At 36.7% G+C, this 19,046-nt stretch overlaps 2 protein-coding genes across 2 annotated transcripts in view; one reads left to right on the top strand and one right to left on the bottom strand.

Annotated features, from left to right (window-relative positions):
* Positions 1-19,046, bottom strand: part of LOC124775701 (kinesin-like protein KIF19) — a 471,390-nt gene that overhangs the window by 225,181 nt on the left and 227,163 nt on the right. The gene's annotated exons all lie outside the window — the stretch shown is intronic.
* Positions 1-19,046, top strand: part of LOC124776651 (hemolymph lipopolysaccharide-binding protein-like) — a 43,036-nt gene that overhangs the window by 4,787 nt on the left and 19,203 nt on the right. The window contains exons 2-3 of the mRNA XM_047251742.1: positions 3,835-4,013; positions 11,901-12,036. Of these exons, the coding sequence (XP_047107698.1) occupies positions 3,870-4,013; positions 11,901-12,036 (280 nt within the window). The 5' untranslated portion in view covers positions 3,835-3,869. The remainder of the gene's footprint in view (positions 1-3,834; positions 4,014-11,900; positions 12,037-19,046) is intronic.

Below are 19,046 nucleotides of genomic sequence, written 5' to 3' on the forward strand. Positions count from 1 at the left end.
CTTTCTTCTGTAAAAGTAAAATGTCATTTACATGACAGCTACTACCCCACAGTAAAATTCCATAAGAGATGATGCTTTGGAAGAAGGCAAAATATGCTGATTTCACATAGTCATTGGGAAAATGTCTTTTTAAATTTCTAATTAGATAAATCACTCTTGAAAGCCTAGCCAATATATTTTTAATGTGTGGTTCCCACGTCAATTTGTTGTCAATAGTAACACCTAAAAATTTAACAGTTTCTAATTCCTGGTAGTTAGGAATCTCTCTGAGGCTGAAGTAAAGTGTCTGGGTTTTGTTTTCATTTAACAAGAAGCCATTAGCTTTGAACCATAATGAGGACTGAGCAAGGGTATTTTCGGTCAGTGTTTTCAGTGTACCTAGATCAGAGCTTTTATGTAGAAAAGTTGTGTCATCAGCATACAATATTGTATGAGATTTTATGAATAAGGGCAGGCCATTAATCATTAGTATAAACAGTAAAGGTCCAAGCACCGACCCTTGAGGCACTCCGTACCTAACATTAACCAAATTGGATTTCTCCCTACCAATGCACACAACTTGTTGACGGTTCTCTAGAAAAGACCTGAACATATTTATACTGTTGTCATCAAAACCATAGTAAACTAGCTTATTCAACACAGTATCATGCTCTACACAGTCAAAGGCTCTGCTCAGGTCACAAAATGTAGCCTGGGCATAGTCCCTAGCCTCGAACACATCTAGGACTAATTTTACGAGGGAGTCCATTGCATCTGTTGTGGATTTACCTTTCCTAAATCCAAACTGTTTATCACTAATTATATTTAGTTTGCCCAAGTAGGCACTAACTTGCTCATACATAATCGTTTCTAAAATTTTTGAAAAAAACTGGGGTCATGGATATAGGTCTGTAGCTAGCGGGACAGTTCTTTTCCCCTTTTTTGTATATGGGCACAACTCTAGAAATTTTTAGTATGTCAGGGAACTTACTTTCAACTAGGCATTTGTTAACACAAAAGGTTAAAGGATAAATCACACAATCAATAACATCTTTCAACAAATTACATGACATATCATAGTAATCAACACTGACTGAAGGTTTGAAATTTTTCACTATTTTTAGGATATTATTTGGGCTCACTTCTGTGAAAGTAAAGGTGCTTGGGGGAAGCTTTTCAAAGCAGCTGTCCATAATACTAAGCACATTTTCAGGTGGTTTGATTATTGAACTACTAATTTCTTCAATGGACTGAATGCAATATTTATTAAATTCTTCTGGGGTAATGGCAATTTCCTCTGTGTTTAATGTGTGCAATGGAGTTTATTACACTCCAGGCCTTCTTGCATTTATTGTTAGATTTTTCAATGTTTAGTATGTTATGCAGTTTCTTTGCTTCATTTATTGCCTTCCTGTACTTGCATTTAGCTTTAGTACACAGGTCTTTATTCAGTTCTGATTTACTGGTTTTGTACAGACTAGAATACAGCATAACAGTATTTTTCAGTTGCCCTAACTGTGGAGTATACCATTCCTTCATTTTCCTTTTCTTGTAATTACTACTAATATTCACTGTACATTTTTTCAGAGGGATGCTATTGGTACAATGTCATTTTCATATCTCAGTGGAGGAGGAGTTTTGATAGAAACATTTACATTTTTAAAAACTCTTTTTTACTGGGCAGTCATTTGATGGTTTGAAATGTTTTGCACTGTGGTAATATTATTTGTTAAATCAACAGTAAACAACATTGTTAGCACTAATAAGACAATTTTGTTATTGATACTTCTGTTCATGGGTTCATAGTGATACAGGTTTAAAGTTAAAGCATCTGCACCTTGTATAAAATCAGGAAAATGGCGACTGAGAAACATAAAAGTTTGTGTCTGACAAATAAGCCACAATAGGTTTACCATGTTATTTTTAGTGCTACATTTACATCTATACTCCATTAGCTACCTTACAGTGTGTGACAGAGATTGCTTCTAATAACACTATCTTTGCTCTTTCATTCATGAATGGCATGGGGAAGAATTACTGCAGTAGAGCTCCAAAGTAGCATACATGTTAGTATATTTCTACAGCTCCTAATTTAGTACCATTTCAGCATTAGAAATTATTATTTGTACTTAATGTATGGAATAAAATGATGCAATCACATTTTGAACTTGTGTAATACTTCTGTTCTGAAATAAGCTCCATTTTTGGAGTAGAATGAATAAATGAAAGTGGGAAGCTATGGTTGACACCATCACAATGGTAATCACAGTGTTTTCAATATTTTAGAAGATGAATGGTGACTTGTAAGTTGCCATAAAAAGTTCAAGTTTTTACCCTGTTAAAAACTTACGTGATACTAATCTTTAAATAATTTTCTTGAAAGAAAAACACACAACTGGCTTGGTGGTGGGGGCTGGGGTGGGGGGTGGGGGGGGGGCATGGTGCCTGTTTGCCCCAGGTATGGGTGGGTGCCTTTGCTGACTTGTAGAAGAAACAAAGTCAACTAGTTTACTGGAAGATTACATATGTGACTCTATCTATCTATCTATCTATCTATCTATATATCTATATCTCTCTCTATCTCTATCAGTGTGTGTGTGTGTGTGTGTGTGTGTGTGTGTGTGTGTGTGTGTGTGTGTGTGTGTGTGCTTTCCTTCATGGTTATTCACCTACTGGGAAAGAATTTGTTTAATTTTTGTCAAGAGTGCAGCTTTAACTGCATTTGCTCTTGCAATGAAGTTAAATAGGTAAAACTGCTATCAAAATTGTATGAAGCTTTTTCCTTACTTCTTTTTGATTATTTTATAATAGCTAACCTCTTATTTTTCATAATATTTAAATGAACACAGCTTTTACTTTGAAGAATATTTTTATGAAGTAAATCTATTTTCTAGGAATCCATTACATTTCTATTTGTAATTTTTTTCCGGCCCTTTTGTCGGTTGATTTCAGCTATGGTTGGTTTGAAGTTAAATGTTCTTAGTCTGGTTCAAACATAACATTTATGTTATGAAATTTGTTTTATACACTCTGACAAAGAAAGTGAAGTACTCAGAAAACATTGTCAGAGGTCCATTTAATGTAATGCACATACACACCATCAGCAAGTATGTGAATAGTTATAGATATAATTCTGTGTGACAAGTAGAACAGCCACTTATTCATGTTTAATGAAATTACAATGAAATCCAGACCTTTAGCTGCTTACAGGCATTGATAAATATCAGCAGGGACAGTTGAAAATGTGTGCCCCGACTGGGACTTGAACCCGGGATCACCTACTTACATGGCAGATGCTCTATCCATCTGAGCCACTGAGAACACAGAGGATAGTGCGACTGCAGGGACTTATCTTTGGCACGCTCCCTGTGAGACCGAAATATTCAACTTACTGTCCACACACTACATTTGTAGTGCCCCTGCCCGCTATACTCATTACTCGCTGCAGTCAATCTACCGATTGCCATAAGAGTTCAGGAAATGTGAATGCATCTGGACTGAAGAAGATCATTGGCCGGTAAGGCTTATCTATATGAAGATGGTATCTGTTCTTTTGGACATGTCCAGGAGATAAAACAGCTTTGTGACACCATTACCAACCAAATCAATGCATGCATCCAGGACAGAGGGGATGAAATGTCATACTGATAAGTGGCCTCATACTGCCATGTTCTTTGCATTTTGACTTGATTTTGTAATTACCTATCTATCATCACATACTCTCTCAAGTTTTGTTTGTTTTCCTTTCTGTCCTAATGGGTATTTAACTTTTTTGTCAGACAGTATATACAATACTTGTTCTTATTCTTTGTGCTTTTGTTAAAGTTTCATATCACATCCTCTTTATACTTTCAGCATCTTTGTTAGGTACAGCATACAGCACAACTACAATGGTGAACTGTAATTATGTGGTACTTGTGATCTCCTACATATTGCTAAATGTCCATCCATTTAAGGCTAATGCATGTCAAGAAAGTTCAACTTCATTTTCAATTTCTACTCAACGCAATATTACTGGACACTGGTACTCCGAAGTAAGTAATCAACAATTTACATATCTCACCAGAGAACATGCATAAAATTTTCATGCCAAATTTTGATAAATGTATCTTGGTCACCATTTTCAAAATGATATTGAGAAAAAGTAGGTGATATGAAAATCACAAGTTTGTCTATAAAAAGGTGAAATACATTGTAGCTCTGTTAGTTTTCTGTTGCTTTTAGTACATTGTGCACCTCTTTCATCTGAAGATTCATTATCATAGTGTCTTATGTACTGGCCTTTTTCTAAAGTTCTTACTTCATATCTTTGAAGATAGGAATTGTGTTTATTAAAATTCTGAATACTTTAAGCTGTTTCATAAATCTTTAGTAAATTGAAGCTTTAGTTTTCTGTGTCACTTTCTGAACTTGTTTAAAATTTTCCCAGTGATTGCTTAATTAGTTCATCTAAATTAGACTTGCCATTTACAACAGCGTTTCAGAAAATTGGTGCTCCTGTTTCTCATAATCGGTTCCTACCAGCAGGAACGTCAATAAGTAGGCCTACTGGGTTTATAAGAGTACATGGCCGTGTCTTAATAAGCACATTTTGAGTATATATACTGAAATCTTGGAATGATTACAAAGGTGGGTCAAAAAAAATGTGGAATTAACATGGAATGAATGTGCGTATATTGCATAGTTTCATTTCTTATTGTTGGTTTTTGGGAAATATAGAAAATAGGCAGTGAAGGAGGTTCTTTGCAACAGCAGTTAGTTACAATAATATTAATTTTATGGAAGTGTTTTCATATACCAGGGCATTCTACTACACAATTGGGTGTCTACTGTTCCTCAATGTTGTTAACAGCAAATAACAAAAGCCTGTGTGTGAAATACAGTACAGTTGAAGTCTTGATTGCTTCACAGGCACATAAATAAGTTTATAAAGTTTGCTGAGCTTTTGGACGATTTCCTAGAAGATAACTAATACATTACATAAAAGACGCACACACACACACACACACACACATACACTACTACATAGCTTTCAGGTATCACATTGTCCCAGAGCTGCAAAAAATACTGTATGGATGTGTGTGTGTGTGTGTGTGTGTGTGTGTGTGTGTGTGTGTGTGTGTGTGTGTGTGTGTGTGTGTGTGCGTGCACATGTTATGTAATGTATCAGTTATCTCTTAAGAAACTGTTCAAAAGCCCAGCAAAGTTTATAAACATTTATGTGCCTGTTAATCTCTCAATACCTCAACCATGTGGTGAGTGGCTATCTTTACCTTTCCAGTATTTGCATCCCACTCACAACTTCCTAGTATAATTTCTACAGTGTGGGCAGTAAACACTTTTTCATTCCATTTAACAAAATTCTAATATACTAAGTTGGAAACAGAACTGTATAAAATCATATTCGCTCATAGAAGAAGTGAACATACACAACATCTTCAGTGTGTCACAACACACACGTCAAAACTGAGCAAGGAAAAAAAAAAAGATAACTTTAGTAATCCACTAGACATGCATATGGGGGGTATGAACATATTGGTATGTGTAACATTGTCAGTACTCAGCGAGGGTGCATCCATTAGTGAAGCCACCAACATTACAGACCAGTCATGCAGTATTCAACAGTAAGCCAATATAAGGATGCTCAGTAGCTGGCCAGCTGCTATTATGCAACTCTTCCTCTATGAAGTGACCTATTACTACCACTGCTGTTTATCTGGACTACACTGGACAGTTTTGATAGTGGCTGTTGTGATTTCTGATTTACTGTATAGTTAGAGTGATGGGCCTGTCAAATGCACTCCACAAGATGGTGGAACATGTCCATATAGTGCTTCTATTTGATTACTGTGGTTTTACCACCATATGACATATTTGGAACTGTGTTTAATACTATAACTGCAATATGCATGCCTAATGAAGTTATTCATGCTTGAACTTACATTAATTCCAATTGGGAACTATTATTGTTTAAAATTTTCCCGGCGTACTGATTGTTCCATAAAAACACGGGAGAACTGCTGTAAGTCAATAACATATTGCCATGATATTTTGGCACAAAGTCTTTTGGTTATTTTCAGGTGAGTACAGCTGGAGAAGTACTGGCGAATATGCGCTGAGCTCTGCAATTTAAAGCCAAAGGGGGCTGCATTGGGCATGCACTGCACATGTACTGTTTAGCGTGCACGTTCACAACTCCGTGCGCTGCGCCTGGCACCCTCCGCTGTGAAAACTTGGTATTTCGATATCAGATCAATCTTCATCTTTAAACCGATAACTACGTTGACTTCAAAGTTTCTCTACAACAGGATTCCAAGTGGAATTTAACTGGTAACCGCTATCTCGATTGATAAGAGTCTCGCTGTCTGACAATTTTATTTCTATGGATTCACTTATAATTGAACTCCAGAAATTTGATGTTTGAGCCACAATTTTTGTATCATTTTAATTCATAGAATGGCCAGCAGAAATGCAATGTTCAGTGATTGCAGACTTGGTGGGTTGGAGAAGGCGAGTACGTCGCTGGTGTTCCACAATACATTCCTGCACCATTCTTGTTGTCTGCCCTATATATGACTTGCCACAATCACACAGAATCTTGTAGACACCTGATTTACATAGGCCCAGGTCATCCTTAACGAATCCCACCAGTGATGATATTTTAGGAGAAGGGCAAAAGATTACTCTAACTTCATGCTTCCTCAATTTCTACCTATCTGTGACGAGATGTTCCCAATAAAAGGTAGATAAGCCGTTGACCTGAAGACCTCTTCTTCTTCCTTGTTGTGTCATTTGTAGGACTGCATAGCTCTGTTCACTTGCTTAGTTGAAAAGCCATTCATCAGGAATACCTTTTGCAGGTGTTTCAGTTCTGCTTGAAGACTATCGACGTCAGAAATAGTATGGGCACTGTGGATTAAAGTTTTAAGGACACCCATTGTTTGTGCCGGATGGGGGCAACTGGTAGCTTGCAGATATAAATCTGTATGGGTCATTTTCCTATACACCGAATGACCAAGTGTGTCATTATTCTTGCGCCGTACCAGAACATCTAAAAATTGCAAACAACCATCTTTTTCAGTTTCCATAGTGAACTTAATATTTTCATGTATGGAATTCATATGATGTAAAAATTCCTGGAGACGGTCCGTGCAATGAGGCCATACTATAAAGGTGTCATCCACGTAACGCCAAAACACTGTCGGTTTAAAAGTGGCAGGGGTGAAAGCTCTCTCTTCAAAATCTTCCATAAAAAGATTTGCTACCAGGGGAGACAAAGGACTCCCGATGGCGACACCGTCAGATTGTTCATAAAATTCATTGTTGAATGTAAAATATGTAGAAGAGAGAGTATGCTCAAACAACGTTGTAATACCTGCATCAAACATATTACCGATCAGGTGTAATGAATCTACAAGAGGCACCTTGGTAAAGAGAGAAACCACGTCCAGGCTGACCAGCAAGTTGTTACTTTGCAGCTGTAAACACTGAATACAGCTGATAAAATCACTAGTTTTTTATGTGATGAGGGCATTTGCCTATAACTGGTTTAAGCAGTGATGCCAGAAATTTTGCTAGGTCGTAGGTGGCTGCCCCAATGTTGCTCACGATCGGACGTAATGGTACATTTTCCTTATGGATCTTAGGCAGTCCATATAGCCTGGGAGGAACCACACAATTTGGTTTCAATCTCTTGATGACCTTTGATAGAGAACTGTTTGACTAGAGTTCTGCTGTTTTTCACATAACTCGGCTCATGGGGTCCTTATCAGTTTTGTGATAGGTGGAATCACTTAATACAACATTGATCTTATTGACGTAATCATCCTTTGTCATAAGAACCATAGAATTTCCTTTGTCTGATTTTAAGGCAACTGTATCCACATCTGCTCTTAAATTACGGAGAGCTCTCCTTTCCATAGGTGAGATATTACTCTTCATAGGTGCACCTCTAGTCAGCATATGACAAGACTCACGTCAGACTTCCTCCACTTTATCTGTATCAAGACAGCGTGCAGCTTCTTCATTGGCACTGACGAAGTCTACAAATGGCGGTGAAACAGGTGTGGGGGCAAAATTCAGACCTTTTTCTAACACAGACATAGTCACATCATCAAAATCTTTCTCTGTCAAATTTAACAACAGATTGTCGAGGAGCTTCCTGTTGCATCTGTGTAGAAAGTCTATTAATCTTGGCTGTTTGCCTTGTCACAGCCTTGCCATGGCTCCAATTTGCTTTAGCCCATGTCACACCGTCGATCCAATCCCATCACAGAGAAGATAATCTTGCTGCCAACATGGGAGAACTGCTGTAAGTCAGTAACATCTTGCCACAATATCTCAGCACAAAGTCTTTTGGCCATCTTCAGATGAGTACAGCTGGAGAAGTACTGGCGAATATGCGCTGATCTCTGCCATTTAAAGCCCAAGGGGGCTGCATTGCAGTTCAGTTATAAATGAATCCATAGAAATAAAATTGTCAGACAGCGAGACTCTTATCAATTGAGATAGCGGTTACCAGTTAAATTCCGCTTGGAATCCCATTGTAGAGAAACTTCGAAGTCAACGTAGTTATCGGTTTAAAGATGAAGATCGATCTGATATCGAAATGCCAAGTTTTCACCGCAGAGGGTGCCAGGCGCAGAGCATGGAGTTGTGAACGCGCACGCTAAACAGTACATGCGCAGTGCATGCGCAATGCAGCCCCCTTTGGCTTTAAATAGCAGAGCTCAGTGAGTATTTGCCAGTACTCCTCCAGCTGTACTCACCTGAAGATGACCAAAAGACTTTGTGGCGAAATATCATGGCAAGATGTTACTGACTTACAGCAGTTTTATGGAACTATTATTGTTTAGTTTTGTGGGCTAATGGATAATTTAATATGTTGTTACAGAAAGCTATGTTTATGTTTAATAAATGTCAGCTGACACAAAGTGAGCATTACAATAATAACCAATATATGCACCTCTACCACAGCTTATTTTTTAAGCTGAAAGTTGCATGATATAGAATACTCAAGTTTAAAAAATATTATATCAGACCTATTTTGCATATAATTCGCCATACTTCAGGATGTGCACGAACATAAAGTAGATGAAATTTTGGGAATACATTTCACTAGGTAACATATTTAAGTGATTAACATTGCAAGATCACAGGTTAATGTAAGCATGATAGAAGCAATTGCAGACTTGAAATGCTGGTACATTGATAACCAATGTAATCATGAGAATGCTGAATGTATGCATGCAAATATGCATAAATTGTGTTTTACAGATGTTGGATGTCAGTTTGTGGGATGGAGTTCCATAGCCATTACACTCGATTGGCTAATACAGGGACGGCTAATGCTGGTTTTGGATGAAGCTGGATGTCCCATATATGTCCCATATATGTTTAACTGGAGAAAGGTCTGGTGTCTGAGCAGGCCAAGGCAATATGTCAACACTCTGTAGAGCTTGTTTGGTTACAACAGCAGTATATGGGCAAGTGTTACCCAGTTGGAAAACATCCCCTCGAATACTGTTCGTGAATGGCAGCACAAGTCAGATCACCAGACTGATGATCACCAGACTGATGTACAAATTTGCTGTCAGGGGGGCATGGGATAAGCATCAGAGTGTGCCTGAAGTAGTACAAAATCACACCCCAGACCATAACTTCAGGTGTAGGTCCAGTGTGTCTAACATGAGACAGGTTGGTTGAAGCCCTCAACTGGCCCCATCTAACCAACACTCACTCATCATTGGCACTGAGGCAGAACCATCTATCATCATAAAACACAACAGACATCCACCCTACCCTCCAATAAACTCCCATATACAGCACTGAAGTAGCAAATGGCAGTGATTTGGTGTCAGTGGAGTGCACACTACAGGGCATCTGGCTCAGAGCTGTCCTTGACATAACCAATTTGTAAAATTTGTTGTGTCAGTGTGGTGCCAACTACAGCTCATATTGCTGCTGCAGTACAGTGCACCAGAGTCATATACCAATAACAATGGTCACCCCCTCGGTAGTCCTATGTGGCCATCTGGAGCCTCATCTTCTTGCAACCATACGTTCTCATGACTGCCACTGCCAGTAGTCATGTACAGTGGCTACATTCTTGCCAGGCCCTTCTGGAATATCATAGAAGAAGAAAAAACAGCTTCTTGTAACCCTATTACATGACCTCTTTCAAACTCAGTGAGGTGTTAATAATGGTTTCTTTGTCACCTTAAAGGCATTCTCAAGTAACATCAATTCATCACATCTGTCCATCTCTGTAGCGCAGCAGTAGCATTACCGCCTACCATGCAAGGGGGCCCGGGTTCAATTCCCGGCAGGGGACTTAGTGTTGTGTGTCCTTCATCATCATTTCATTATCATTGACATGCAAGTCACCAATGTGGAGCCAACTAAAAAGACTTTCAATACAGCAGCCAAACCCCAAAGAGGATATCCCGGCCAATAAATGCCATACGATCATTTCATTTTTTCATCACAGCCAGTCCTAAAGCTAACTAATACTCATGACTATTACAGTGTGTATTTAACATATGGTTTGCATCCTCATAGTGAGATTAAAAGCACCATTCTAATGTGATTGGTGTGAAATTGGAGTAAACATCATCTTCAAGTGTAGAAACATTCCTACAAACTTTCAATTATGTTGCACAACTCTTTTGTGGCGCTGCAATTTTTTTCTATTGATGTATTTCAGATTTACACTCCCCAGTTTCAAATATTTTTGTATTAGGTGCATTTTTCTGGCAAAAGGTGACTGTTTTTCTTTTGATATTCAGGCATCTTCTCATGCAGTTTTTCTCGGTTTGCTCTTGATGATTTGAATAGTAGGACTACCCAACACTTATTGCTTTATCATTTGCAAGGCAAAAATAAAGAAAATTTGTATTGTGTCTCAGAAAAATGGCCTATATCCTTTTCAGTAAAGGAATTCAAACTCACCTTTTTGGTACACACATTTCCTCTTACTTCTTCAATTTCCTCTTACTTCTTCAATTGCTGTTATTGCTGTTAAATTTCTGCTGTGATATTCTTAACCCATGTTTCATCCATAGTAACAAATCATCAGAGAAAATTAGTTAAATTCTTTTTAAAATGGCCCAGACATTCATTTCAGTCAGAATATTGCATACATGATGTTCACATTATGTAGAGCTTTATCAATTATTCCTTATGGTTTATGTATTTCTCTCTCTTTCACTGATAAGCCTATGACATCATCTATTTCACACATGTTTAGCCACTGAATACTGCATACCATACTGTGTATGTTCTCAGAGTTTTTATCTGAGTGGCAGTTTTCATATGCATTGGATGTCCTTCATGCATCATTTTAAAAGAAAGAATGGCTACATTTGAATTCAGCCATCCATTTCTTAACTGTTGAAAATCAAGAATGTATCTTACAAACCACCATCTAATTTGAATGAATTATATTTATTTAAGCCATGAAGAACAAAAAATACTATGTTTGAACAATATTTCAATTTAATAATTTAAACGAAACACAAACATCATGATCAGAAGCTTTAAAGATATTGGAGGTCAAGTTCCCACTTGTCCTGTATTACTGTACAATATATGCCAGCATAGCAAAAATAAAATTCTATTGTATCAGTGCCTTCTAAGAACTACACCAAAAATATATTTACCTTGCCCTCTTGATGCACCAATACTCACTGCCTCCCTTGACCAGTCTGAAGGGCTGTGTTTATCTTAGGAATTCATGTAATAAAGTGATCAGTTCTATGGACACAGCAGAAGAATTCATATTGCAAGAAAAGTTTTGCCATGGTACAAAAAATATTTGAGGTGGAGGAATGTAAATGAGAGTGAGACAGTCAAAGAATATAATAACAAAAAATTAACAGGAGAAAAAAATTATGACTGAAGCCAATTTTTTCCACATTTAGGTGGTAATGGACTTAGGCAGTGATGAGGAAACTGATGAAGATAAGAAACAGACTGGTCCATGGAACCTTGGTATGAGTTTCCACAGGAAGAGATGTGATGGAAAAGAATCATTGTCAATAGTGACAGCCATAAGAGGTAAATACACATTTCCTGCTGCAGTCAACTACCTGTTAGAATATTTTCAATATTTATACCAAATTTCTTTCTTCAAAAAGTTCCAAATAAATTAGTGAAGAAAGAAAATTACATAAACTGAATTTTGTTTTATTTAATGTTTATATTCACTACATAATTCAAAATTTATATAATGTCATAAACTGGCTATTCTCATGGGTAAATGTACAGATCTAATTGTCTGTACAGTCCCTAGTATAAGATCAAAATTCTGTAATTTTGTTGTGATGATCTTTATGTCATTAAAATTTGGAGGGTAACAGTAAACATCTTGACCCATCTCAGAAAGGAAATGCAGAGTAACTGTGGTTTGTGATATACAAAAATTTGTATTTGTTTCAGCATTTCCTGCAAAGTTTGTTAAGCATAGATCAGACAAATTTAATATGCTAATAGAACACAAACTATATTCATGTGAAAGATATCTATCTCTTATATTAAATCTACAAATACAAAAATTTAAAAAAAGAAACAATAATCAAAAATGGGTAAAGGCAAACACTCTCCCACTGCCGAGTGGTGAATGGCACACAAACAGACGTAACAGTTCAACAGCTCATAGAAAATCTGAATTGGTCAGCTGATTTGTTACTATTACTTCATAAGGTTTCAGTCTGTGTTCCTGCAGAGCTCTGTAAGCAGATACTGCTAACACACCAATGTGAAGTGCCAAGCGGTACTACAGATTTTTCAGACTTATTTCCCAGATTGCCCTACTCATCTAGTTCAGAAGAAACCAATTCAAATCTTGCCTGAATCCAAGGAAAGGGATACAATTTATGCAGTGACTGGAGACTGCCTCCCTGGTATCGGTTCCCCTGCAATGCCTGACACAGGTCTTGCATCAAAAGAGAAACATCATGCATTTCTCATGTTCATACTTCTTTTTATCTTAGAAAAGTTCTTTATATAATCATTCAGGTGTATTTTAATGAACAAAAACATAATCTGTATCAATAATGTAGGTCAAATTTCATCCCCTGCTCACTTTCCCATTGAATACTTTTTGTGTCCGTATTGCACTACACACACACTATTCTTTCTGTTATTTTTGTGCCTTCCACATCTATAATAAACTCCAGGTTTTTTGGTTCTGAACCCTGAATTTCTTCACAACCATACCTGACCAGTAATGGGTGTATATGAAACTTCCTGGCAGATTAAAACTGTGTGTTCAACTGTGATTCGAACTTCGGAGCTTTGCTTCTTCCATGAATGTGCTCACCAACTGAGCTACATGAGCACAACTGACAACCTGCCCTCATATCTTTACTTCCGCCTGTATCTCATCTCACACCTTCCAAACTTCAGTTGATGAGTCCTTGCACAAGAGAGGTCAAGGTCCTGTGTTCGAGTCTCAGTCCAGCGCACAGTTCTAACCTATGATGAAGTTTCTTATCAGCACACACTCTCTACTGTAGAGTGCAAAATTCATTCTACAAACATCCCCCAGGATGTGGCTAGGTCATACCTCTGCAATATCCTTTTTTCCAGGAATGCTAGTCTCATACATTTCAAAGAACTACTGTGAAGGTAGGAGTTGTACAGGCAGAAATAAAGATGTGAGGGCATGTCCATGTCATGCATGGGTAGTTAAGTTGGTAGAGCAGTTGCCCATGAAATGCATAGGACCCAAGTCTGAGTCTCAGTCTTATACATTGTTTTAATCTGCAATGTAGTTTCGTATCAGGACACACTCTGCTACAGAGTGAAAAATTCTTTCTGGGTGGGTGTATACCTTTGGAACATGTTTGGAGTAAAACATACTGTATTATTTAAAATGTTCTTCAAACATACCAAGAGCACAATCTTTGTAAAGAAAGGTCAGCTTCTGTCATTATTGTCAGGACTGCTGTATTTGTAAGTCTTGTTTGAACTTGCCCTAACAATATCTAGATACATCCAGGATAGAACAAGTTGCCTTAGCTACATTATTATGGAATGGTGTGGACTGAGTAGATCTATTCTGCTGTCCTCTTTTAGTATAACTATAGTTTAAATTCACATTGATGTCTCAATCTTTTGGTCTGCTTAATGTTTGCTGTAAGTTATTGATAAGAAAACCATGGCTTTGTTCCTTTTACAGACAGTTCAGGCCATACAAAATTTACTCTGAAACCAAAGAAACATGATTTGAGTTGATTAGTTTTATTTGCAAGAAAATCCACAAAGTTCTCTGAAATAGTGAAACATCTCATCAGTGGTGACTCATCGACATTGTAATCAGGGAGACAGTTGTTGTCAAATTCTTTATGGAATTCCTGAAGTCTGGTCCCATAACTGCCACCAACAAATATGATCAGTATCATAAATAACAACTGACAATTAATGTGCTGTAACTATGACAGAATGCTGACTCATTTACAGGAGAAGAAGTAGTTAACTGTCTCTCATTCTGACTTTTGCAAAGGATTCTCAAAAGAGAAAGCAATGCAAGATGTCTACTGGTATATCCTGTGACATTATCAAAGCCTTTTTTGTGTGGATCACAAAATTCTAGTTGTTATACTAAAATATTATGGTATTTCCCTTGCACAGATGTAGTCTTATCTTCATTACAGAAAGTATAGATTCTCATTGACAGATTGTCATAGGGTTTGAACTAACCTCAGATTGGGTGCATATGACACATGGGATTCCGGAAAGATTGTACCAGGGCTCATACTTGTTCTTAATTTACATACATTATTTTTCAGTGACTTTCCAGCATGATTGAAAATTATTTTGTTTGCTAAATACAAAAGCATGTTAATCAAGAACCAAACTTGGCCATACCAAGAACTGTTCAGGTGGCAGCTGACAAGGCGAATGAGTGGTTCACAGTTAACAGTTTAAGTCTTAATATCAGAATGGCTTATATTATTCAGTTTCAAAGAAGCAAACATCACTATTTTATGATCACAAGCTAAAATAAATACTGTCTGTAAAATCTTGTAGAATCTAATTAGATAACAAGTAGAGCCAACAGTTAGCCAAAATAATCAATAAGCTCAGATCAGCATGCTTTTACCTTAAAAGCGTCTCTCCTCATGTTGACTTAAAGACAAGAGTGTTGGCATATTTTTCATATTTTAATTCCCATTTGTGTTACAGAATTATCTTGTGGGGCATTGAACCTAATGTGAGCACAATTTTTATTCATTATAAGCCAGTGGTAAGAATATTATGTAACATAGTCAATCACACTCATTACAGTGATCTTTTTAAGATCTTGGAATTCTTACTCTCACTTTCTGATAAATTTACTGCTTAGTGATTTTTATTGGAGACAATAAAATTAGTTGCAGCTGAACTGTAATCTGCACATTCACAGAAAAAAAATCACATACATTCTGCCTAAAGTCTGGGATTCAGAGTGGAATTCTGCCATAAAGACATTCAACAGGCTCATATCTACCTCAAAGCTAGAAATTTAGTATCAATCCTAACCAATTAAAAAGAAAATTAATGCTTGAGCACGTGGGCCATTTTTCATAACACTAGTGGGCAGACAGCACAATTTGTAAACATGTAAAGAATACTGACTTTATGTTACCGAGGTAAACATGTATGAAGAAAATCACAGTTTAATCTCAGTTTAATTAAACAACAGTAAAATAAATTTACATTATGTAAACTAAATCACTGTTGAATTAAACAATAATAAAATGAACTCTCATTGTATCACTCCGTTGACATGTGCAAGAATTACCCTACAGTAAAAACCTACTTGAAGCATCAAACAGTGCAGTAGCATCAAATCTTATCCAACTGCTTATTTGATTACTCACTACCTCAGAGACAACTGCCTTGCTGTACGTTTGACCAGCCATCTCAGAATCTGGGTCATTTTCTTGCATGGGTCATAAATTTTTTATCATCTAGTGCACAGCTTATTTTATATTACTGCTGATCGCTTGGACATGCAAGAACACAACTTATAAATGTGTTAGCTGAAGCAATAATGAAGAAATAGGTACCAGCTCACATAAGTGAAATAACACAGTTACTTGTGACAGGCACACTTTATACAGAGGTGCACCTGCTCAGGGGTTAAAAAATACCTCATTTACCACTCTTTCAATGTATTACCTAAATATCGAGAACTATAAAGTTTTGTTAGCTATATGTCAAGTAGCACGGTTCAGTTTATGATACAGCTTTAGTGTGACACTTTATGGAATAATGTAGTAGTTGTTGTTGTTGTTGATGTGGTCTTCAGTCCTGAGACTGGTTTGATGCAGCTCTCCATGCTACTCTCTCCTGTGCAAGCTGCCTCATCTCCCAGTACGTACCGCAGTCTACATCCTTCTGAGTCTGCTTAATGTATTCATCTCTTGGTCTCCCTCTAAGATTTTTACCCTCCACGGTGCCCTCCAATACTAAATTGGTGATCCTTTGATGCCTCAGAATGTGTCCTACCAACCGATCCCTTCTTCTAGTCAAGGTGTGCCACAAACTCATCTTTTCCCCAATTCTATTCAATACCCCCTCATTAGTTGCATGATCTATCCATCTAATCTTCAGCATTCTTCTATAGCACCACATTTCAGAAGCTTCTATTCTCTTCTTGTCCAAACTATTTATCGCCCATGTTTCACTTATATACATGGCTACACTCCATACAAATACTTTCAGAAACGACTTCCTGACACTTAAATCTATACTCGGTATTAACAAATTTCTCTTCTTCAGAAACGCTTTCCTTGCCATTCCCAGTCTACATTTTATATCCTCTGTACTTCAACTGTCATCAGTTATTTTGTTCCCCAAATAGCAAAATTCCTTTACTACTTTAAGTGTCTCTTTTCCTAATCTAATTCCCTCAGCATCACCCGACTTAATTCGACTACATTCCATTATCCTTGTTTTGCTTTTGTTGATGTTAATATTATATCCTCCTTTCAAGACACTGTACATTCCATTCAACTGCTCTTCCAAGTCCTTTGCTGTCTCTGACAGAATTACAATGTCATTGGTGAACCTTAAAATTTTTATTTCTTCTTCATAATGTAGTTAGTGACAAAAATTTGTAAGACAGTGGATGCTTGTGTAACAAACAGATGTTGCAGCTGGTAATAATTATTTATTTGATGTCAAGGAAATTTCCTTTAACCTGATATAATGATATTCATGCTCTGAAGACAGTTGGTTGACAATACACATTACAGCAGCCTTGGGTGGTTCATAATGCCATCCTCTTACTTTCTTTATAAAGATGCATGACAAGCAGTAATTGTCTGAAAATAAAACTTTGTATTGAAAGATGTTGGTAACTATTTTCTTTAAAAAGTGATAATATAATCAGGTAAATATTAAGCTACTCATAGAAGATAAACAGCTGCTGTTTAATATATCTCAGGAACCAGCATATTTACATCCAAAGCAGCAGTTTTATTTGTAATTTACTATGTTAACTCTAGCTTAAATTTGCAGAAATAGCACAAAACAGTATGGTGGGAGTTTTTTAAACAGTTAGGGTCTACAATTTAAATTTCTGTGGTTCCTTGTCTTTTATTGGTGTATATCTGAACACATTCCACATCTCTGAACATTCTCTTTGTTGTTGGAATCTACAGAGCAATACAAATGAAAAACTGAATGCATCTTCAGTGACTGATTTGCACATTTCTTCCCAGTTTTCTTCTCATAATTTCTCTTACAATGCAATGATTAAATTATTTATTATGACATTTACCATGTCATATACAAAACTTCTGTATATATAAAGCTTGATGATTAGGACGACATACTCATCAGTTCTCTAATTCCAGTCTAGACAGTTACACTTCATGGAACATTACTGGATCTCCCCTGAAGATGTTTCCTGCAGTTGACAATACCAATGGAGCTTAAATAAATCTAGAGAGACCAAAAAAAAATCTGAATGCATCTTCAGTGTTTGATTTGCAAATTTCTTCCCAGTTTTCTTCCCAGAAGTTCTCTTGGAATGCAATGGCTAAATTATTTATTATGACATTTCCATGTCTTAGACAAAACTTCTCTATATATAAAGCTTGATGAGTAGGAGGACATACTCATCAGTTCTCTAATTCCAGTCTAGACAGCTATACTTTATGGAATATTACTGGCTCTGCCTTGAATATGACACCTGCAGCTGACAATCCCCGTGGACTTTAAATCATATGTAGTTATCCTCCATAATAGAAGTGAGATAGTAAAATACTGTACCATAAAATGTTCACTCAAATTCACTGTTACCAGCATTCTTCAGACTTCTCCATTGGTCCACAAATAACATATTTTCCAAGTCACAAACTAGATTTCTAGTGGATTCAGATACTAAAAAGGAATAGATCAGAATATATTTAATTCATTAGATATCAAATTTTAAAGACTTCTGTTATTCTCTGTTGCTTACTAAAGGCACTGGACTGCCTAAATTACACTTTTTTTCAAATGAATCGAATTTGGTGCTATCAGTGCGACTTTTGCAAGGCAGTCATGGACACTCTAAGAGGAAACAAAAGTTACAAATATGAAAAATCCATAGATCAGGCTATCACTTATGATGCAAATGGGAAATAGTCAAATGCAGTGACCCCAAAGGTTTTTATTGTTGCTGTTTATTTTTGATTTTATTAATTTCCCATATGCTACATTGCTAGATGCAAAGTTTGATTTGATTGTGGAGAATAAAACATTGTGATAAATATAAATCAAAATCTTTGAAAGAGCTGTAAATGTAAGTTTCATGGAGATTACTATATGGTTTTCATCCAATTCATTCTTCTTGACCTTTGAAAAGATTCACTCACTAAGATTCACAGACTCTGTTAGACATTCTAACCAACGCAAGCTGAGGATCTGGAAATAGAAGAGGTTGACAGCACAAAACTCTTGAGATTACAGTTTGATGATCAGTTCAGTCTGTTGAATTAAACCACAGTTTCACTTACTTACCCAAACAAATTATCAATGTTGTCAAACATAGCTGACTTACACAGTATAATGTCATACACTGATGAGCC

The sequence above is a fragment of the Schistocerca piceifrons genome, chromosome 2 (genome assembly GCF_021461385.2).
Source record: "Schistocerca piceifrons isolate TAMUIC-IGC-003096 chromosome 2, iqSchPice1.1, whole genome shotgun sequence".
Taxonomy (NCBI): domain Eukaryota; kingdom Metazoa; phylum Arthropoda; class Insecta; order Orthoptera; family Acrididae; genus Schistocerca; species Schistocerca piceifrons.